This window comes from Heterocephalus glaber, unplaced genomic scaffold, assembly GCF_053883595.1.
Source record: "Heterocephalus glaber isolate CG9 unplaced genomic scaffold, H.glaber_assembly_v1.0 deba00001733, whole genome shotgun sequence".
Taxonomy (NCBI): Eukaryota; Metazoa; Chordata; class Mammalia; order Rodentia; family Bathyergidae; genus Heterocephalus; species Heterocephalus glaber.
The window spans coordinates 16,952,997-16,974,597 of record NW_028258444.1 but is presented as its reverse complement, the minus strand read 5'-3'; the positions used below and the strand labels follow the sequence as shown (position 1 = coordinate 16,974,597).

At 53.3% G+C, this 21,601-nt stretch overlaps 2 protein-coding genes across 19 annotated transcripts in view; one reads left to right on the top strand and one right to left on the bottom strand.

Annotated features, from left to right (window-relative positions):
* Hdac7 (histone deacetylase 7) overlaps nucleotides 1-1,276 on the top strand; it is a 34,989-nt gene extending 33,713 nt beyond the window's left edge. For all 12 annotated transcript variants that reach the window (XM_013079009.3, XM_004863123.3, XM_004863126.4 and 9 more), the window contains one exon: nucleotides 148-1,276. In XM_013079009.3, the coding sequence (XP_012934463.1) occupies nucleotides 148-193 (46 nt within the window). In that variant the 3' untranslated portion in view covers nucleotides 194-1,276. The remainder of the gene's footprint in view (nucleotides 1-147) is intronic.
* Nucleotides 1,247-21,561, bottom strand: Slc48a1 (solute carrier family 48 member 1). 7 transcript variants are annotated; one of them, XM_013079011.3, is made up of 6 exons: nucleotides 20,889-21,359; nucleotides 20,203-20,306; nucleotides 19,557-19,684; nucleotides 12,853-12,968; nucleotides 3,818-3,985; nucleotides 1,247-3,237 (listed from the first exon to the last, which is right to left on the bottom strand). In XM_013079011.3, exons 3-6 carry the CDS (start codon nucleotides 19,583-19,585, stop codon nucleotides 3,101-3,103), a joined length of 450 nt encoding a protein of 149 aa, XP_012934465.2. In that variant the 5' UTR covers nucleotides 19,586-19,684; nucleotides 20,203-20,306; nucleotides 20,889-21,359; the 3' UTR covers nucleotides 1,247-3,100. The 7 variants fall into 7 exon arrangements, with proteins under 7 accessions (XP_012934465.2, XP_012934467.2, XP_087056116.1 ...); XM_013079013.3 differs by lacking the exons at nucleotides 20,203-20,306; nucleotides 20,889-21,359 and adding an exon at nucleotides 21,412-21,561; XM_087199990.1 differs by having other exon boundaries at nucleotides 19,557-20,306.
* Between the last annotated feature and the right edge of the window lie 40 nt (nucleotides 21,562-21,601).

The following is a 21,601-nucleotide window of genomic DNA, read 5'->3' as shown; positions in this document are numbered from 1 at the left end:
CTCCACCCCCTGGAATCGTCCCTACTTGAAGAAGCCCCTAAAACCCCTATGCAGCCACCCTGAGCCACTCTGGCTTCATAACCACAGCTGCGAGGGAAGCTCCACCAAGGCCCTGTCTGCAGCATCCCACCCTTGTCCTTCCCTTAGGCCCTCGGAGCAACTGGTGGAAGAGGAAGAACCGATGAATCTCTGAGGCCTTGGAATAGATCAGCCCATCCACCTTGCCCTTCGGACACGGCTCTCTCCAAGCCTCTACCACCAGCCCCACTCCTGGGTCTTCAGAGTTCATGTGGGCAGGTAGTTGGGGGCAGAGAACAGCCTGCCTTAACAGTCACCCCACCCAGGGAGCTTGAGAAGGCTCCTGGGCCTAGGATGGGGAGCAGAGAGGACCCTGAGAGGAGGCAGGCTGGGTACCAGCCCTAGAAAGGCTCATTCAAGAACAGAGGGAGCCCCCTTGGTGTCTGGGCCCCCAGCTGTGGCCTCCATCCCTCAGGACTGCACAGAGGAGGACTGGCTCAGGTGGGCCCATCCTTAACCACTATTCTTGGCTCTGCAGACCCCAGACTTTGCACATAGCCCCAGGCTCCATGCAGTAATGTGAACTTGGCCTCAGCCAGGGTGGCCCTCCCTAGGTGCTGCAGGCTGGCTGGGAGGGCAGGGGGGTTCCCTACTCCTGAGTGCAAGGACAGTCACTCCTTCCGATGCCTCTGGAAGCTTCCTGTGCCACTGGGTACTGAGAGCCCCTCTGAGATGCTGAGAGCCATCACCTGAAGACCTCCCACCTGGTTACTGCCTCCACCAGTGGCCACCTTGTGTCAGCCATCTCAGTTCCCGGTGGAGCAGACAGGTGCTCAGTCCTATGCTTCCTGATCCAATGGTGGCAAACCTTCGTCTCCCCTCAGAAGCCAGCATGACGCCCAGGAATCCCCTCAGTCACTGCCCTCTCTGTGGGCCTTCTCTCTTCTGGGGTCTCTCCACCCCTGCCTCTGTCTCCTACCCCACCTAGGACTCGCTTGGCTGAGGGGAAGAGGGTGGGAGAGTAGACACAGACGTGGGGGAGGGCAGACTGCCCTGGTGAAGTTCTCAAGGCTTTAGGGATCCCTGCCTGGGGCCACGAAGGAAAGTATTGTGTATGTGTGTATGTGTGTGTGTGTGTGTGAACGAGAATGTGTGTCTTCCCCAGGACTCACCATACCTTGTGTATGTATGCATGTTTTTGTAAAAAAGGAAAAAAATGGAAAAAAAATCCGAACAATAAATGTTTTATTTGCTTTAATGTCCTGTGAAAGGGCCTCCTGCATATGAGTGGTGAGCCAGAGGGTGGGCCCACGGCACAAGGCTGAGCAGGGGGACAGGGTTTGGCAGTGCTCGGGGCTCCTCTAGCCCTTGCACTGCTTTGCACGGCTGCCACTCCGAACTCAGTGTTGCTGCCCCACCCTGCTGAGACAAAGAGGGGATAGCCCTGGGCCAAACCCCCAGACGCAGGGCCCTCCTGGGGACACAGGTCAGACCCAGCTTGCCAAGGCCTCCCAAAGGCTCATGCAGCAGACACACCTGGGAGCTCGGCTGAGTCACAACACCTCCTGGAGCCTCTGTTTATCACTAAAAGGCACCAGAATTACACATTGTTTCTGGCTCCTTCCTGCTCGAATGTACTAAGGCTTCTTAAACTTACACTGAGACGCGAAGAGAGAAGGGGAGAGGCCACAAGCTGGGACAAGCCCGTGCTGCATTACCAGAGGGCGGCCCCAGCGCTACCAGCGCCTGCCTTTCTGGCCCCAAGCCCTGAGGAGCCTGGCAAGAGTGGAGGGAAACTGGCCTTTTACCATCTGCCCCAGCCTTGGTGGTGGAGAGCAAACTGCAGGGCCTACTGAGGCTGTGCCTGGGGCATCCTTGCCTAGCTGGGGTGGAGGGATGCTAGGAAGGCTGAGCTGGTGGTTCTCTTGTGCCCAGGTCAGAGTAATAGAGCCCCCAAGCTGGAGATGGTGCTCCTGGCCCTGTCTCCCAGGACACAGCTCTGGAGAACAGTTTTCTCAGGTAGCTAGAGCTATCCCGCCAGCCCCCAGTCACTCCCACAGCACCCCTGGCCCCACTGCCAAGATGCCCACCACAGGAGCCCACCAGAGGCTGTCAGATACAAATGACTGCTGTATTTCTGCTAAAGTGACAGTGACACAGATAAGGCAGAGAACTGGGGCAGGACACATCAGGTGGAAAAGGAGTAAACGTGCAGAATGGCCACCTAACCTAAAAGATACACGTACAAAGAGCTCTTCCTCTGAGGGAGGCGAGCCTGCGGGCCAGTGTGTGGGCAGAAGAGCAGTGAGAAGAGGGCGGCTCGGGCAGAGGGCAGTGAGTAGGGTGGGAGCAGGATGCCAGGGGCAGTGAGGAAGTGCCCATAGGGCTCCTTCGGGGGACAGAGGTGCACAGCCCTTAGTTTCTTCATCTGCAGAACCCTGCTCTGGGCTGTGGACACGTGTGGGACAGCGGAATGGCGGCTAGCCAGAACGCACACTCCCAGGAGTCTAGCTCTGGTGGGAGGGTAGGGGCAGGGGTGCTCAATTGTCCACTCAGCCCCCAGGCCTTGGGGAATGTCACCTTCCACAGACTGATGACATCTGCCCCCACCCTCCCCGCGTACAACAGGTTGGCGGTGCTCAGGACTGGCGGGGGTCTCTAGCAGAGAGTTCTCACTTGACCTGAGCGCCCAGCCTCCCGGCCCAGCCTCAGTCAGGACTGGGGCAGCAGGGAGCAGACCACCTGCTCCTGTGCAGGTCACGGCCTTACCACCCGACTCCTGAGCCCCTTGACTTTGCTGCCCAGGCCCTACTTCACAAAGATTCTTTGCTGAGTGCTAAGAAAATAGATCCATGTGGAGAGGGCTGTAGCTGCCCTCCAGCCAGGCCCATGGGCAACACAGATGGAGCCCCTTTCCACTGCACCCCAAAGGGGACCAGACAGATTCCTGGGAAACCACACCGGTCCTGCTGTGTATCTTCAGTTCTGGGGTCCCCAGGAGCTGGGAGCAGGCTCATTGCATGTTTCAGAGGCTGAGTTCAGGTCCTGAGGGCCCCAGGCCACAGTGACCTTGCTCCCTGGGTCAGAAGTCACTCAGGATGCTGATGTCGGCAAAGTCAGCCCGGTAGCGGTGGGCATAGAGGCTGAGCAGGAAGGCCCACTTGAAGGAAATGAAGCTCCAGACACAGGACAGGTAGTAGCTGGTGGGATCTGTGAAACCTACAGTGAAAGAAGAGCCCCATGGTGACTTGAAGGCCCTGCCCACAGCCAAGCAACAGGCCACCCACCCCACCAATGAATCCCTGCAGAAGAGCTAGAGTGCTGGAGGTTGGAGAACTCCAGGGTGTGCAGGCAGGAGCTGTGGGCATGGCAGAAGGTCAAGGCTGGCCATTTGAAGGTGCGTATCCTCCATGTAGCCTGTGTGACACGTATTCTAGGCCACTTAAAACCTGCTGTTTACGGTCACTACCCATGGGCAGAGGGAAGGGCCTCTAGCTACTTCCTATCACAGCCACTAGAGGACACCCCCTTCCAGAGCTGGGCAGAGACTGAAAGGTACCGATCACTCACTCTGGGACAGCTTGTACAGGCTGCACACTGCCCAACACATCACACTAGTCCCACTGACTCCCCCATCCCAAAGGGCTGGGGGCTGTCATTCTACTCCTTTAACCTAAGAAACCCAAGGATGGGGAAGTTAGGCGAGCTGCCCAGTCTCCAGGCCATCAGCTGAGCACAGGACTGGAATCACCGGGTCCTACGCCCTCCCCACCCTCTGCCGCCCCAGGATGGCACTCACTCTGGTGCTGGGTGATGGCCAACGTGAGGAAGGTGCAGAAGGCAGCAACGGACACGGCCGAGAAGAGCACGCCCACGAAGAAGAAGCCACGCAGCCCCTTGAGCCAGGTCCTCCAGTAATCCTGCATGTACATCACGTGCGTCACCAGGGCCCACAGCGCCAGCACACCTGAGGGGACAGAGCTGTGGGCAGGACCCAGGCTGCCACCTGACATGGTGCAGACCCCTCCTTATCCAGCTTTTTTCAAGTCACCTGGGATCCCAGGGTCCTTCAGGCCCACTGGGCTGTACCTGTTTGCATAATAATACTAGGAGAAGATTACCCTTTGCTGCTCCCATCCCGAGCTTTCTGTGGAGTAGGATGTCAGGACCTGACTTGCCCCGCCCCCCCTTCTTGTGCTCCTTCTCTGCCTCTCAGGACTGGAGGCCACCACCTCCGACTCTCAGGATTTAGCCAAGCTCTTGGGCAGCAGGGCCCTTCCCAAATTCTCTGCATCGGTCTTGCCAGATGAAGAAACTCTGCACCTACATAGCTGTCTTGCTCTTGGCTCAGCTTCATTCCCCTCAGTTTGCAGCAAGGGCAGGCCCAATACTCCAGAGCTTCCCCTGGGCCTGCCCTCTGGGCTCGGGCCGGCACTTCCCCTAGGATGCCAGCTGCTACTCAGCCAATACAATAGAATGCAAAACAATGCTCTGTGTCAGGCAGTGCCTGCTGGTGAGGCCCCAAGACTGGTACAAATATCAGTTCCACTGGCAAGGGTCTGGAGCAGGGCCGCGGGCTCTCAGCAAGGGAGGAATGAGGAAAGAGAAAGCCAGCTGCAAGCTCCCAGCGGCCGGCCCTGGGTGTGGTCCTACAGCTGCCACATCCCAAGTGGCAAGAGACCTTTCCAAAAGGCAGCTGCATGGACTCCATGCACAGGGGCCTCCGAAGGCATGGAGGCCTCCCAAACATGTGCAGGAAGGACAGACATCTGACTGGGAAGGGACAGAAAGCTGGTGGGGGTTGTGTGGGATGCTTTGATGGAATCTGTGCTATTTTTATTTCTTAGGCTGGGCAGTAAGTGTGAGGGCATTAATTAAATTGTCTAGCCTTTTTTACATGCCTGAACTATGTCACAATTTTTTTAAAGTCAGGGAGGAAAAGGGCGGGGGAAACTAGTCATGACACAGCTATGTGCTGGTGACCAGTCCAACTTTCACAATTCGGGCACCCTAGTGAGGGACAAAAACCCATGAGATTACAAACCAGAAAAACTGGCGCCTGGGGCTGCTGTGCCCCACAGTCTTGGTGTTTTTCACATCTACGAATGGGTGATCCCTGAGGTCCTGCCAGTCTGGATAACTGGGGGCCCCAGAGCTTCCCTCATCACCCCGTTTGACCTCATACTTTCTCAGCCTGGTCCCATGTGGTCTCTCCAGTCCCGAGGTGGGAGGTGGCCAGGACAAACACGTCTCCCTCCCGGCCCACCTAGGCAGCGTGCTGGAGCAGGCCAGAGGTGGACAGAATATAATCCCATAGCGTCTGCTTCTGTTGCATCCTACATGATCTAGTCAGCGGTCCCCAACCTTTTTGGCACCAGATGCCAGTTTCAAAGAAGACAATTTTTCCATGGACCAGTGTGTGTGTGTGTGTGTGTGTGTGTGTGTGTGTGTGTGTGTGTGTGTGTGTGTGTGTGTGTGTGTGTGCAGGGGTTATTGGGATAATTCAAGCGCATTACCTCTATTGTGCACTTTATTACTGTTACATTAGATTCTCATAAGGAGTGCAAACCTAGATGGCTCCAATGGGCAGTTCACAGGAGAGCTGGAAGTCCTGTGAGAATCAGATGCCCTGCTGATCTGATAAGAGGTGGCTCTGAGGAGGCGGAGCTTAGCTGGTAAGGTAAAAGCTGGGGAGTGGCTGTAAATACTAATGAGGCTTTGCTTCCCTACCCAGTAGCTCACCTCAGGCTGTTTTGCCCATTCCTAACAGGCCAAGGACCAGTAAGGGTGTGTGGCCCTAAGGTCAGGGATCCCCACCTAGATTCCATGCCAGCCACCTGTCCTAGAGGTCTTTCCCAGTCATCCTGCAGGCATCTGAAGCTTTTGCTTGGGAGGGTTGTTTGGTTTCTTTTTTGAGGGGTTGGGATGTTGAGAGTTGAACTCAGGGCCTTGATGATGCTAAGCACATATCCACCCCTGAGCTACATTCCCAAGCCTGTTTGGTTTCTTACAGGGCACTAGGGGTGAGGCTTATTGTCACTAACATATTCACAAACAGTCAGATGGGTGCCTATCTGGAACAAGCCTGTTCACCCCCTCTGCCCATGACACTCAGGTGCTGCAGCAGATAAGCTCTAAGATCCTCCTCATTCAGATTCTGAAAGCCAGCTAAGGGGCAAATAAGGAGGTCAGAACCATTCCTCTGTGACTCAGCAATTTGTTTGTCTTGGGGTTTTTTTGGCACTGGGGATCGAACTTGGGACCTTGCACTTGCAAGGCAGGTGCCAGAACCACTGAGCTAAATCCCGGCCCTGTGACTCAGCAATTTGGGGGTTAGGAAATGTTCAAATACGGGCCTGGAAAGATACCATTTCTTAGCCTCTGGCCATGACCCAGGGGTTCCCCCCCAACTCCCACCCTCTCATCTTCCAAAAGGACTGCAAGCAGGAGGAAAAAGAAGATAGACATTTCGAGTGCTTCCAGTCCCCGTTCCTTGTCAATAAGCAGGCACAACTTCGCCCTCCTGGCACCTGCCCCCTACCCTGCTCCAGCCCCTCTACACAGGCCCTCCTCCAGACAAACACATGCCAGTCTGGAGCAGGCTTGTTCCCCCTAGTCTGACTCTCACAACTTTCCTGGGCAGAAACCTCCCTCCAAGTCTCCCCAAGTGGTCACTGAGGGGGTGGCAACCCTCCTTGGTCACCTCCCACATCTTAGGGGGGAGGCAACTGCAACTGCCCCTTGGCCCTGCACCCTTCCCTGGGATGCTCTGGGACTCCAGGAAGTCTGGTCTGCACAGATTGGGGTCCCTAGCCCCACCTTGGTGCGAGCCCATGTCAACCTTACCGTCATTCCATTCCGCCTGCTTTAAGGAGCAGGGCCCCTGTCTGACCTCCGGGCGCACAGGTTGGTTGGTGAACGTGTACCCAGTAGCTTGGCTGGAGGCGAGATGCCCAGGAGAGGCCACAGGCAAACAGAGACAAGAGGGACACAGCCTGGGCTGGGACTCCTCTCCATTTGCACATCCCAATCCTCCCTCGCTGCCCTGGGGAGAAAAGAGCCCCAAACCCTCAAGACTCTGCTCTCTCACAGCTCAGGTGGAAAGGACATGGAGCTGTTTAAACTCCTGGGCAACTTTTCTACTCTTTTTCTCTTGCCTTGATCTATGAGACCCAGAGCAAGCAAGTGTGTACTTCACTACGGTTCCAACAGCACAGCCAGAGCAGATGGGTCCAACGCAGCCTTCCCATGAAACCAGCCTTTCTCTGCCACTTCTTCCCAGGAGGAATCAGGATGGCAGAGGGTGTCTCCATCTGAAATGCTCTGCCCACTGTGCCAGGGGGCTCCATGGCTCACTCCGCCCCAGAATCCTGAGAAGCCCTGCCAGGCCCCATGCAGGGGGACAAGCACCCTGGGGCTGCCCTCCGGTGACTCAGCAACCTTTGGGCCACAAGATGCTGCGTCAGAAGTAGAACGCTCACAAGTCAGAAACCTGCTGACACTTCACGCCAAAAGAGGAAGAAGGCTAGATGGCTGCAGACCTCTCAGAATCCACTCTAGGCAAGAGGGTGTGTGGCCCTCGCCTGACAACCCCTCCCTCTACGTCCCTCCACCACCAAGAAGTTCTGACTTCCACAGCCACCTCTGGTTGCCAAAGATCAGACCAGCACCTCTCCTGGAAGGCAGCTCCACGGCTGCCCTGGCTCACAGTCCAGGGGGAAGCCTGGGAGGAGGCAGAGGGCAGAGTCTGGGGCAAAGAGATGCCCCAGGCAACTCCCTGGAGTTCACACCAGAGCCTTTTCCACAGCCTTGGGAGCTGGGACATGAATGCTTCAGGGAGTGGACAGTCACATCACATCTCAGATGTGGAGTGGAAACAGACATGTATTTGGGTGGCATCTCCTCCCGTTCCTTCCCTATGAGGAAACTGAGGCCCAGGAGGCATTGCACGCTTGGCTAGGTAAGGCTCACCTCCATTCTCACCAGGCCAGACCCTTAACACACACAGCTCAGACCCTAGGGACGGCCTGTGCTCCTTCCTCCCCACCACCCACCTGCTTATCTCGGGCCTCAGCAATGCAGCCATGGGTGCCAGTTGTGCTTTGCAAAGGGGAGAGCACTAGGGTTAACAGGAAATACTGGTGGGAGTGCAGGCTGAGCAGAGATGGTGAGCTGCCCAAGGGGGCCCAGGAGCCCACAAGGCCATCCCATCCAGGGAGTCTACCCTCCCCATCTTGGTGACCCAGTACCTTGCTTGGTACAGTTTAGGCTGGGGCCATCCATGAGCCTCTTACAAGGCAGAAATCCTACCTGTGTTCCTTCTCAACCCCAAATTGTTGCTCAGTTAGCTCAGCGGCAATGAGTAAATTAGTTATTTTTAGTTATCCCATTTAAAGATATTTGGGTAGAGGATTTGGTAATGGAGTAAGATCATCATGTAAAAAAGCACTATACTTACATATACTTTTTTCCAAAGTCCTTTCCCACACATATTATTTCATGTAGCTGCTCTAAACCTGTGCAATTTGTACTCTAAGCCTCAGTTTTCTTATTTGTAAAATGGGCACAACCAGTGCCTGCTTCATAGGGCTAAGGTAAGGATCTGATGATATAATACAAGCTGAATGCTCAACACAGTGCCTGACACAAAGCAAGCATTAAAAAAAACAAAAAAGAAAGCATTAAGAACTGGGGATGTTGGGCCAGGGATTTAGCTCAGTGGTTCCACCGCCTGCCTCGAAAGCTAAAGACCCGAGTTCGATCCCCGGTACAAAAAAAAAAAGAACTGGGGATGTAGTTCAGCATCCCGCACCTGCCTGGCAAGCACAAGGCCCTGAGTTCCAGTCCTAGTACCAAAAAAAAAAAAAAAAAGCACTAATGAAAGTAAGTAGAAATACTATTTTTCATTTTCATATCAATTCCATGGCACAGAGAAATTAAGTCTCTTACTCAGAGTTGCACACTTGGTTCAGAGCAAGGCTGAGCACTGGGCTTCCCCCACCAAATGCCCTGGACACCTGTTCTCCCTGGTACAGAAAGAAGGGTGGGCTGAGATCTGGCCGACTCAGCAGAGGAATCGCAACAGACTGGGGGCAAGCAAGTCCCAGTGTGGGTGGGAAGAAGACGTCCAGTTAACATCCCTCCCCGGCGCAGCTCTCGGGGTCCACTGGGGCCCGCGGGGTGAGCTCACACTGAAAGGAGGCCTGAGCGTCCCCAGGACCGGCCCCAGCCCTCTTCCTTCCCCACTTACTTCCAGGGGCGTTTGAAGAGCGGGCATGCCCGCCCAGAAGGAGCGCGGGTGCGGACGGGGAGGGATAGGACGCGGTTTGGGCGGAGGGCGGACGGCCTGGGCGAGGGGACCCATGCCCGAGCGGCGGCGCAGCGGTGCAGCGCAGCGGTGCAGCGCGGCCAGCAAGGGCGGATCGTCGACACCCCGGGTCCCAGGGGCCGGGCCCGCGCCGTCCACGGACGTCTCAGGGTAAACACCCCGGCAGCTCCCAGGGAGTGCAGCAGGTGAGAGCCGGAGCGGCTGACAGCACCCGCCCGCCCCGCGTCGCTCCCCGGCCCCAGGTACCTGCGAGCCCCCCCATGGCCGCCGTCCCCGGCTGTCTGTAGACCACAGTCCAGACGAGGAAGATGGAGAAGCCGGCCACCGAGCTGACGCCGGAGTAGGCGGCGCGGAGGCCGAGCTGCCGCCTTGACGGGGCCATGGGGCTGCGGCGGCGGCGGGCGGAGGGCGAGTGGGGCCGCGAGTCACAGGTGCGGGGCCGAGCCAAAGCCCGAGTCCCAGTCCCGGGGCCCGCGCTCCGCCCCGCCCCGCCGGCACAGCGCCCTCCCCGGCCGGAGGCCGCTGTGCCGCGGGCCTGCCCCTCCCGGGGCTTCGGGCTCCTCCCTCGGAGGCCGGGAACCAATTCAGATAAGACAGCCGTGGTGACTAGTCTTTAAATTTACCTCTGAATAGGAGACTCGTTTAAAACTTATGATTTTAATTTCTCCTTAAAAATGAATACGTAAAAAGGGTTGGGTAGTGCGCTGGGCTGGCATGCACAAGGCCCTGGGTTCCATCCTCAGCACTGCATATAGTAATACAAAATAATAGTAGTAATAATCATAGTAATCATAATGATAAAGAAATATGAAAATACATAGTGGAATGTAAACTCTGTGAGCAGGGAAAGTGCCGCTTTCCTAGCACATAAGCACCCCTTAGTAAGCAAGCATCTGTTGCCTAGATACGTGTGAGTGAATAAAAAGAATTAATTAACCCTAAAAAGGATTATACAGAAGGAACCAAGGTGGGACATGCCTAATTACCAAACCACGTTTGCCTTACTTCAGAATGATCCAGGGAAGCTTCTATAAAAACTAATAAAATTTGCCAGGCATGGTGAGACACTTTGGGAGGCGGAGACAGGAGGATCATGGATCGAAAGTTTAGGCCCAGCCTGGGCAACTTAGGGAGCCCCTGTCTCAAAATTTTAAAAAATGAAAAGGACTCTGGATGTAGCTCAGTGCAAAGGCCCTGGGTTCAATCCCCAGTATGGCATAAATTATTAAAAATTATTTATTATTATTATTTATTTATTATTAAAAATTTATCCACCCCTGCCTATTAAATTTTGAATCTTGGAGTGGGTTGTTTAAATGAGAAGTGATTTTAATGCAATAGTTTGGTACTCAGCTCTCCTTCAGGAGCTGCTGGTACAAAGTTAAGTGCTGGTCATTCAGAGCAGAAAGTGAGTTCTGTGGCTCAGAGCTGGCCAGGACGAACAGCATCCCTGTAGCAGGGACAGCATAATGTGACAACAGCCCAAAGGGAAGAAATAACATGGCAGGTTTGAGAAACTGTAAGTAGTTTGTGGCTGGATTGCTAAATTTTGAGATGAGAAAGGCTCTAAACAGAAAAGGCCTTGCATCCTCAGCAAGAATGCTGTCCCTCTCCCCAGAGGGCCAGGGGAGGGAAGTGACAGTTAAGAGTTTTAGAAGTAGGGCCAGAAGGTGACCTGCCCGTGAAAGACTGGAAGCAGAGCTCAGATGCACAAGCTCTTCGCCTCTTGGTGTTACCGTGCCTGTAAAAACGGGGGCGGCAGAAATACCTACTTCAAGACTTGTGAAGAGGAGTCAGTGCTGAGATCTGGGACATCCTAGTACGGTACTCAAGAGAAGGCAGCAATGGCAAAGATGGCGAGGGGTCTTAGAGTTGGTTCAGGCAGAGGCAGGGAGAAGGAAAAGAGTGAGCTGATTCCAGACATATTTAAGTCAACTGAACCTGAAGGTCAGGTAGGAATTCATTAGCTGGGCAGACAGGAGGAAAGCAAAAATATTGTGAGTTCACATCTTAATACTGGAGCAAGGGTCGGGGATTTAGCTCAGTGGTTCCGCTGCCTGCCTCGTAAGCGCAAGGTTCAATCCTCGGTACCAAAAAAAAAAAAAAAAAAAAGAATACTGGAGCGTGGTGAGCAAACTTAGTGTGTTGCAGAGTGAGATAATTATGTAACAATAGCTTGGGCCCAGGTTGCATAAGAAAGTCAAGGTCAGACTGAAACTTTTTTTTAAATTGTGGAATGAATAAGGAGCTATCGAAAACCTTGAGACTTAGATGGGATCAAAAGCTCAGCTTTCCCATTTACAGTGTGACCCTGGGCATGTTCCCTTAACTCAGAGCTGCCCAGTGAACTCCTACCATGAAGGAAATAATCTGTATCTGTGCCCTGCACAATGGTAACTGCTAGTCACGTGTGACTACTGAGTGCACCATAGGTGGCTAGTATGACAGTGGAGCTGAATTTTTAATTGTATTTAATTTAAATTAATTTTAATAGTTGCATGTGGCTAAGTGGCTAATAGTTACCACTTGAACTCTCAGGACCCCTTCTGCTTCATTTGTTTAAAGGGAATGATGATACCTCATAGGCTTGCCATAAAGATTGAGGTATATTAAGCTAGACACTGCAGTTAAAGCACTCGACTCAGTAGTTCAACAAATTATTAATGCTGATGTTGAAATTGTTTATCCTTACATTATTGAACAAGATAGCACAAGATAAACTATCTTGGGAAAATTAGACTGTGATATCCAGATTAGATTTGATGGGAAAAGAAAATTGTACGGGAGAGAGCATCCAAGAGCATCCACGGGCTATTTTCAGTGGTGAGGTGTGGGATAATTAAGATCTTATCTGGAGAAAGGCCTTGAGGGTGGGAAAGATTGAAGGACCGTGAAGCTGCTGAGCAGGCAGGTTCCTTTCCCAGCACTTTCAGAGGGCACAAACCCATCCCCACGCAGGACAAGACGCTCCTGCATCCCGAACAGGGCAAGACAACCAGTCTCTGCCTGCAGCAGAGACCACTGCTGCTCAGCAATGCCCGTGCGTGCTATCTTCTCCGCACGGAACTCACTAAATTGAACTACACATCCCAAGTTACTTGCAGTTGAATTAATGCCATGGGTTTGAGTTCTAAGCAATGGGTTGAAGACAGGAGCAATGTGTGCCATTTCCAGGCTGGGCTCATGACGACCTCCCATACATCTGACATCCCCTCCTTCCATTCGCTGATGATTTCACAGGCCAAATGCTGAGGTGGCAGTACCATTTGATGGAAAGAGACTGGGAGCCTTAGATGAACTAATAAAAGGAGCAGAGCTGCCCTTCTATCCCCCATTAATGGACTTTCAGTGAGTGAGGCATGTACCTGTATTGTACTATGCCACTGAGATTTGGGAGGTGTTTGTTATAGCCAACCTTATTATCCTATACACTATCTCTCATTCCACTTCAAGTCTTTTAAACAGATTGGGAAAATTGTCTGAGCCATCAGTCCCTCTAAAGTTACCTTTGAACTCGGCCCCGTCAGTATTGGTAATTTCATCTGCAGACATCCTGCCTCCTAAGAAATTTCTTTGGGGCTGGGGATGTAGCTCAGTGCCTGCCTCAGATGCCACCGCCTGCCTGGAAAGCACAAGGTCCTGAGTTCAATCCCTCATACCAAAAAAAAAAAAAAAAAGAAAAAGAAAAAAAAAGAAAGAAATTCCTCCTCACTCCATGGGGCACATTCCAGACATCTGTCTTCTCCCACAGTACTACATCAAGAATACACCCACTGAGCTGTCATCTGGCAGGTTTCTATTGAGCTTGTCAGGGCTTCCTCAACTCTCCTTAATCCCACATAGAGTGGGATTAAGACTTGTGGTGTCACTGGGCCCCCATCCTTGTTTACTGTGACCTCAGATGCAAGCCTAGGTGTCATTCCCCCAGTCCTTCCTTTCCTTCACCCTGCCATGTAAAATTCACTAACAAATCCAGTTGGATCTTCTCCGTCCTCTCTCTCCACTGCTACCCTCATCCAGCCACATCACCACTATCTGCCTGCCAGCAGCAGCTTCCTAAGTGGTCCTCCTGTTTGTTCCCTCCCCTCTAACCCCTTACCCACCAGCAGCCGACCTGATCTAAAAATAACAACCAGAACATGGCACAGCCCTACTGCAGTTCCTGCATAGCTTCCCATGGCTTTTAGGGAAAACTGATCAGTCTTGCCAAATGCAACCAGCCCTACTCTGTTCACTTGACTTCAGACATACTGGCTTCTTTCTGTTTCTCAAATGTGCCATACTTGCTGCTATCCCAGGATCTTTGTATTTTGCTCCTGGAAAGCTCTTCTCTGGAATGCTCATTAGATTGGACCCTCATCATTTAAGTCTTAGCTCACAGTTCCTTCATAGACCAGAAATCCTTGATGCCCTATATAAATAAAGTAGGGTCCCTCACTGGTGTCTGTCTCTAGAATGCTCACCAGCCTGTGAACTGTCCTATGAATTTATCTTTTCCACAGAGCCCTGCCATCCCTGTCAGGGTGCGGCTTCCAATGAGGGGAGGGGCTTTGTCTCTTAGGGTGACCAATTTGTCTCAATTTGCCTGGGACTTTTCTGGTTTTATCACTGAAAGTCCCATATCCCAAGAAGCACCTCACTGGAGAGAAAACTACGATGGTTAGTCTTCCCTACTGCCTCGATCACTTCCGTATACCCCATACCAAGGACAACATCAGGCGCCTAGGTTGTAACTCAGAATAAATATCAGCATAATAAAAATAAAGAATGGGGGCGGGGGATTTAGCTCAGTGGTTCCGCCACCTGCCTCATAAGCAAAAGGACCCGAGTTCAATCCCTGGTACAAAAAAAAAAAAAAAGAAAGAAAAGAAAGAATGGCTGTCTGTAGAGAATTCTTCCCTCCTGGCTCTAGGGGGCAGCCTTCCCCAACCTGAGCCTTTATACTGGGTTAAAAAACTTCTGTGCATAAATTTAGTATATGTGCTGCCGAAGTGAGCACAAGTAATTTTTTCTTTTTTTTTTGGTACCGGGGATCGAACTCGGATCCTTGCACTTGCGCAGCAGACGGCGAAACCACTGAGCTAAATCCCTGGCTTCTGTGCATAAATTTAGCTGGTGAGTTCCACAAGTATGTCCCTACAGCTTACCTGGTCCCCCTGTTCTCCCCCAGCCCTTGTGGAGTTCAAAGCTGCAGACCCTGGTTCTGGCAGCCCGAGGCTTTGCCTGAGGCAGATGTGCACTTCCTTTCCCTCCCACCCTTTTCCTTCTCCTGCAGCCTCATCTTTTTCCTGACTTCTGGACAAAGAGCCGAAAAAGAGCAGCAAGGTCTGCTGTAGAAGGCAGCAGCAGGTGGGTGGCTTTGGTGAGGTCCCCATCACCATATAGCCCAGCTTCTGAAGCTTCAGGAAGGGGAAGTTCTGCACCTAGAAGAGGATCTCTTCACTTTGTAGGGCAGAGTGAAACTCCTGAGTCTGGCTTCTGTCTGGGCCCCCACTTCCTCTGTCTGCCACTGATAGCCTAGAGAACCACGTGGAGGGCATGATGCTAAGTGAGAAGATGCTGACCTGAAGCATCAGCTACAAAAGCATGAGACAAAAGGATGCTGTCACAGCTGCAGCAGCCTTGGAAGAGCATCGTTCTCTTCGGATCTCCATCTCTGGGCCTAAACCCCCAAACAAAGGTGCCTGCTTTGATTTTCTTTCCTTTCTTCTGGGAGGTTGTTGCTAGATGAGGAAGAGAGGAAGCAGTAAGGCCTGCAATCCACCCCAGCATGGACTTGAACCTAGGGACCAATGGAGCCAGTTCACTTGGGTGAGTCCTTGAAAGCTGTCCAGGGATGGGGAAAGGCAGGCTGTGTGCTGGGGCGGGGTGGGGGTGGGGGAGAGGCACTCTTCCTGAAGGGCAAAGCCTGACAGGCAGCTTCATAAATGTTCACCTTGGGATGGGAATTTGGGGATGGGGCCTTTGGAACAGAGACTTCCTCAGCATAGGTGGATTCCCCTGGAATCTGGCCATCAGAACACTGGGTAATGTAAAAGACTAGAAATAATGCATCATCAGTGCTGGTGCTTTGTCCATAGCAGGGACCCAGAACTGGCAATGGAAGGAGGTTCCAGTGGCCGTACCTGATAAGTCTCCCTGGAGGAGGAAGGGATGTACTAGTGATGGGCTGAGACAGTGTGAGAAATGGACATAAGCCACGAAATAAAGGGAAGGCACCTGAGTGAAAGAGGGGAAACTGTACACTCACACAATTCAGAAAACCTGGCCTGCAGGCTTCTATGTACAAGACCTGGACCCTGCAGGGCACACAAAAAAGCAGAGCCAGTTCTGGCACTCTGGCTATTTGCATTCTCCTGAATCACATGCTAGCACTTAATCTCAGTGTGAGGAGGGCCAGATGTGGCAAGGGAATGGGTGGTGCCAGGGGGGTGGTGCTGACACAGGCCAGGCCCTATTCGGGTAGAGGAGCTGGCTCCCCAGCCCCATGGGGCCCATTCACAAAGGCCCAGGAGGCTGGACCTAGGCAGGACTTAGCTGCCAGGGAAGATTAGACTAGGACTCAGGCCACCCCGGCAGGGTTTCAGCAGAGCACAGTCCGGAGGTGAAGGCTGAGGCTGAAGAGCAGGAAGAGCTTCCTGCAACCCTGGGTGGGAGGCCTGAGCAGCTGGGGCAGCAGCCTGTCCTTCCCAAGGCAAACACTGGGAACGGCTTGTGTTTGTTGCTCAGCTGGACTGTACACCCCTTACACACACTATTTCTGCTTCCCTCTTTGGAACCCTCTTCTTATTGCTCTCTCTGGCTTCTGCTCTTTGCACCCTCCCCTGGTCTTCTACCAGGTCCTCTCCAGAGGAAGTCTAGTGGGTCTGGTGCCAGGAAGTCTTTGGAATACACAGCTTCCTCTCTGGCCCCAGCACTTCCTGAGTGGGATCTGGAAGGGGGAATCTGCTCTGAAGTTGGGAAGAGTCCCCTATCCCTGGCCTGATTGCCTGGTTACCCACTTTCCTCCATCTCCACCCCAGCCAGTTCTCTGGATAGAGCCTGAGCCATCCACCTGACTGGCAGATAGAACTGTGCATCTCGTGACCAGCGCCAGGGCCCCACGGGAACCCCTCCCACAAGCTCCTGCAGCTGCCCTTTCTGAGCCTCTGAAACCAGGGGACAAAGAGGGTGCAGGGTATGAGGCCTGAACAGAGGCATCTGAGTGGAAGATTTGGGAAAGCCTAGGGGTGTTGAGAAGAGGGAAGTAGTAAGAAGGCAGTGGATAGTTCAGGTCGGCTTTGGGGGAGGCTGGGGAGTGAAGTAGATTGGGTAAAGGTACCGGAAGGACAGGACAGAGGGGAAAGGTGAGTCTGAGGGAAAGTGTCCAAACCTGAACCAAAGCAGCCATTTCAGAGCACTGGCCTCTCCAGGTCAGGTGCAGTGTCTCCTGCACACACACACACACACACACACACACACACACACACCCTTGTAAAGCAGAAGCTGGGGAGAGAATTTGTATAGCACCAGATTCACTGGGGTGATAGTCCTCCCTGCTTTAGGGACACTTCCAGGAGAGGCTGTCTCCTCTCCTGCTTTCTTGTCTTCTCTCATCTCTCCCCACCCATTGGCCACCACCTTCGCCACTAGAGCTCTTTTCTTTTTCTTTTGGTACCGGGGATCAAACTCGGGTCCTTGCGCTTGCCCAGCAGGCAGTGAAACCACTGAGCTAAATCCCTGGCCCACCACTAGAACTCTGTTCAGTGACTGTCACACATGGGTAGCTTGAGCATCAGCCAGAAGAATGTGCCTTCAGGAAAGGGGGGGGTCCCCCAGGAAAGGGGGGGGTCCCCCACCCTCACCCCAGCAAGTTCCCAGCTGGTCCCTAGCCCTGCTTGGGAGCCCCAGCTTGCCCACCTCCCCACCTAGAGAAGGCAAGAGCCCAGCCTTCCCCTGCCAGCCATCACTGTCATAAGCGGCTCATGAGTGACCGGCTGTGCCCTGTTGGCCTAGGAAGGTTTGGCTTGGTGCCTGTAAACATTCCAGCTCTCTGCATCTGCCCCCACCCCAGGAATGGTTAGGGGAGGAGATGGGAGAAATGAGCTGGAACCACCACTGGAGGGAGGAGCCTGGGCAGAGTCAGAGGGCCACTGTCATGCGGAGCCACAGGTTGAGTCTAGGTGAGGTTACCTGGGTCCTTGCCTCAGCTGCTCCCCATCACGCACCAACCTTGACCAAGGTAGAAGCCAAGAGATCCTCAGGGAAGCTAGCAGCAGGCCCTCCAAACTCTATTACTTTATTTCAGAATCAGTCCCCTAGCTTGCTCTTCTCTGCAGCAGTCCTATTGGAGGCCTATTAGTTAAAACCTCCTCCAATCTCTCACTCTCCATCCCATCAACAACCTCAGGTGAAATGCAGAGCCTTGTGAGCAAAGTCTGCAGCACAGGACAGAAGGAGAAAAGAGTAAAACACAAGGAAGTGGCAGGGAGGGAGGGAGATGGAAGGAAGCACCTTGAAAATGCACTAGATAGCTGGATGTGGTGGTGCACACCCATAGTCCCAGTACTCCGGGAGGATGAGGCAAGAGGACTGGTGCCCAGCCCAGGCGGCTCAGTGATTCAGTGAGACCTTATCTCAAAATAATAAAAGAGGACGGGGGATGTAGCTCAGGACAAAGGCCCTGGGTTCAGTCCCCAATGTCAAAAGAAATCTGGAAAACTGCCCTCCTTCTACCCTAGCCTGCATTTCCATCTACAGCAGGCATCAGCTGACTTTCCCAGTTCCCCTTCATTTTATTTCCACCCACAGTTATGAAACCCCTACTTTGTGCCAGACACTGCACTGGGCAGGGTGACCCAGTCAGATTAGTGTGTTAAGGAGATAAAGGATAATTCTACCTGGCTCTGTGCTCCCAGGGCTTTAGGACGGAATCTGCTGCCCAGTTCTATAGCAGAGTTCCTGGCACCTACTACAGTAAATGTTGTTGGATGAATTAAAGATACTTTAGAAATGTTTGTGGCATTGCTCCGGAGGGATGGAGGAAGGCGAGTAATTAGGGATGAGAGTTGAGGGAGGGGTGGTTACAGCCCAAAATAGTGCTTAAGATACAGACTCTGCAGTTAGACTGTCCGAGTCTGGTTCTAGTATTTACTAGCTGTGTGACCTTGGGCAGGTTACTTTACCTCTCTGTGCATCAGTTGCCTTACTTGTAAATGAGAGTTGTTTGGGGATAAAAAGATGTCTATGAAGTGACTGCATGAAGTTAGTGCTGGAAGACACCACCACTGGGTGACAACAGTTGCAGTGGGGAACCATCATGATGGAGAGACCCAAGAGAGGTACAGCCTGATCGGGTGTGGAAGGAGGAGGGACCTAGTGATCAAGTCTAGGAGCTGAGTCCAGTGAGGAGCAGGGGCTCTGGGGTAGGAAGGGAGTTTGGGACATGCAGAGTTTAAAGCTCATGTGGAAGCCTAGGAAATTATGGGCTCAATGTGTATAGGGCTAAGCAAAGAAGCCAAGGTGGGAGAAATACAGTCAAGAGCCAAAGCTGAGGTCCAAGAAGCTCCCACCAATCCCACCCTCCTTGACTGTCCTGTGGGAGACCCTGCTGCCTGCCTGAGGTGGTGGAGGGTTCAGGAGGTTCCTGTTCTGGCCACAGCCTGCTGCATGGAGACTGTGGGAAGGGCTTCCGCGCGCCGAGCAGCCTCCACCTGCCTCTCCCTCTCCTACTCCACAGCTAGGGTGCCCACTTTATAGGAGCAGTCAGGAGGTTTTGCAGGTAGTGTTGCAGAATGGCAAAGCACGCAGACTCAAAACCACTTGGATGGAGGGCCAAGGATTTAGCTCAGTGGCACCCTGCCTGCCTCACAAGAGTAAGGTCCTGAGTTTGATCACCAGTCGGAAAAAAACAAACCAAAAAAACCCAATTGGATGGAAACTCTCACGGCTCCACCTCTTCTTGGTCGTGGGATCTTGGACAAGTCATTTAACCTGAGTCTCAGCCTCCTCTTCCATAAGGTGCAGTAACAACAGTAAGTACTTATCTCGTAGGGTTGTTGGGACAATTAGGTCAGTGAATGTATATAAATTATCAAGAATAGGACCTGGTACATGTTAACTATTGTTATTATTTTTCTAACATGCCTGCCACCCGCATGTATCTACTGATAGTCAAGGGAGGGTGGAGGCTGCACCAGGGGATGACAAGATTGTCCCCAAGATGACTCACCGTCTGGCTTGGGTACCTTCTTCAGACATGCTTCACAGTCCCTCGGCCCCCTCTGGGCCTCCGCCTCCATCGTAATTCTGCTACCCAGTCTCCACCTCAGAATCCTGAGAGGGGAAGGACCTGCCCCTCTAGATGAGAAGAATGAATCAGATGTGTCCAGAGCACAGCTGTGTAACGTGGGAGTTAAGTCGAAGCAGACAATCTGGATTTTGGCCCTAGTTCCACTGTTTACCACTAGTGTGATCCTAGCAAGTTACTTAAATATTTCTGAGCCTCAGTCTCCCTGTGTGTAGAGAGGGGATGATAGAAATGCCTACTTCATAGGATTGCGCCAAGGATGAAATACATGGAAAGCACTTGGGCACAGCGCCAGGCACACTGATTAGCTTTTGTGGCTTTGCTGCAAGGTCTCCAGGCAGGCAAGTGACCTTGCCTCCCCTCCTGGCATCTTTCTACCCTCCCAAAGTAGGGGCAGCAGCAATAGGAAATAGAGGCCCCTTTCAGAACCCACTGCCAATCTCAGGAAACTCTCTGGCAGGAACTTCTAGGCCAGGTCACTGTCCACAGCAACCTGAAGCTTCACTCCTCTAACCCCGCAGTGCCCAGCGCTTTTCCCCAAGCACAGCTGAGGCTCCCGGCCAGTTACCCTTCTCTGTCGGTATCCAAGCTTTTCTTTTTTCTTTCAAATTCCAGGAAATTGGTTGGGTGGGTTTAGGTCTGGGGCCAGATTCATCCTCAGGGTCCCCTTCCCTGGAGGATATTAAAAATCCAATCAGTGTTTCTCAAAGCATGGACACAGCAGATGACCTGAGATGTTTGTTCAAAGTACAGTGTTTCCATTTCATGTCAATAAGACTGAGTCCAAATTTGGGGAGCTGGAACATGCACTCTAATAAACTCCTGGGAAAAATGCATACACACACCCATTGAAATTGGGATTTTTGCCAAGCATGGTGGCGCACCATCTCAGCACTTGGGAGGCTGAGGCAGGAGGATTCCTGTGAGTTTCAGGCCAGCCTAGGGCACACTGTAAGTTCAGGACAGGCCTGAAATACATATAAGACCTTGTCTCACAAAAAGGGGGATGGGGCGGGGATTTTAACCACAATTAAAATTCCCCTCTCCCCGCAAGAAAATAATACTCTGTACAGGATTGGGGTCTCCCTGTTCTGCAGTAGAGGCATCTGCTGGTTAGCAATGTTCTTTCCTCAGTCTGGCAGGCTCAATAGCAGTAGAAATGGGGGAGAAAAGGCAAAAGGAGAGGGGTCCTAGAAAGCTGGGGGCGGGCGTTGTGCCTTCTTCTAAAGCCTCATTATTGTCCTGAGCAATTACCGGGCGTCATGGAAGTCGCTGTTCCAGGATCAGGGCCCCCTCAGAAACAGGGATGAGACAGAAAGTAGCGCTGGGCGACCCGTGCAGTGGTGGAAAGTGAGCCCCAGGGAGGCGTGGGGCCCTCCTCCCGAACCGTGCGGAGCAGGACGCCGGAATCTGTCTCTGCTCCACTTGTCCCGCCGAAGGGAGCGCGTGGCAGGTGATGTGGCCCTATAAAGCCCCTTCTCTCCACCAAGCTGGCCACAAGCCACACCTCTTCCAAGGACCTCAATCTGCCCCCACCCCCGATCCATCCGTCCGTCCACAACGCGGCCCTTCCTCTCCAGCCTCAGTTTCCCCATCCGCGTCCCGTGTGCACGCCTGGGAACCCCTCGGTGGGTAGCGGGATTCCCCACGGGAAAGCAGCCCAGTCCCTCCACGCCAGCTGCCAGAGACCCAGAGCCGGAACAGGAGGCCAGGCGCCCCCGGCCGGGAAGCGGCCCCAGCCCGGATTTCCCTCCTGGGTGGGGCCGCAGTGACTCACCCCCTCCCCTTCCCCGGTTTCCGTGTTTGCGTTTCTCCTCCTGGCCACGTGGCGGCCGGTGCGGCCGCTCAGTACCTCCGCCCTGCACCCGGAGTCTGCTCCTGCTCACTGGGGGGCTTCGGGGCTGCGGCCTATGCCCACCAGGCTACCGGGGTCGGGACTCTACCCCCCCAGCCCGTGCCCGCCCCCT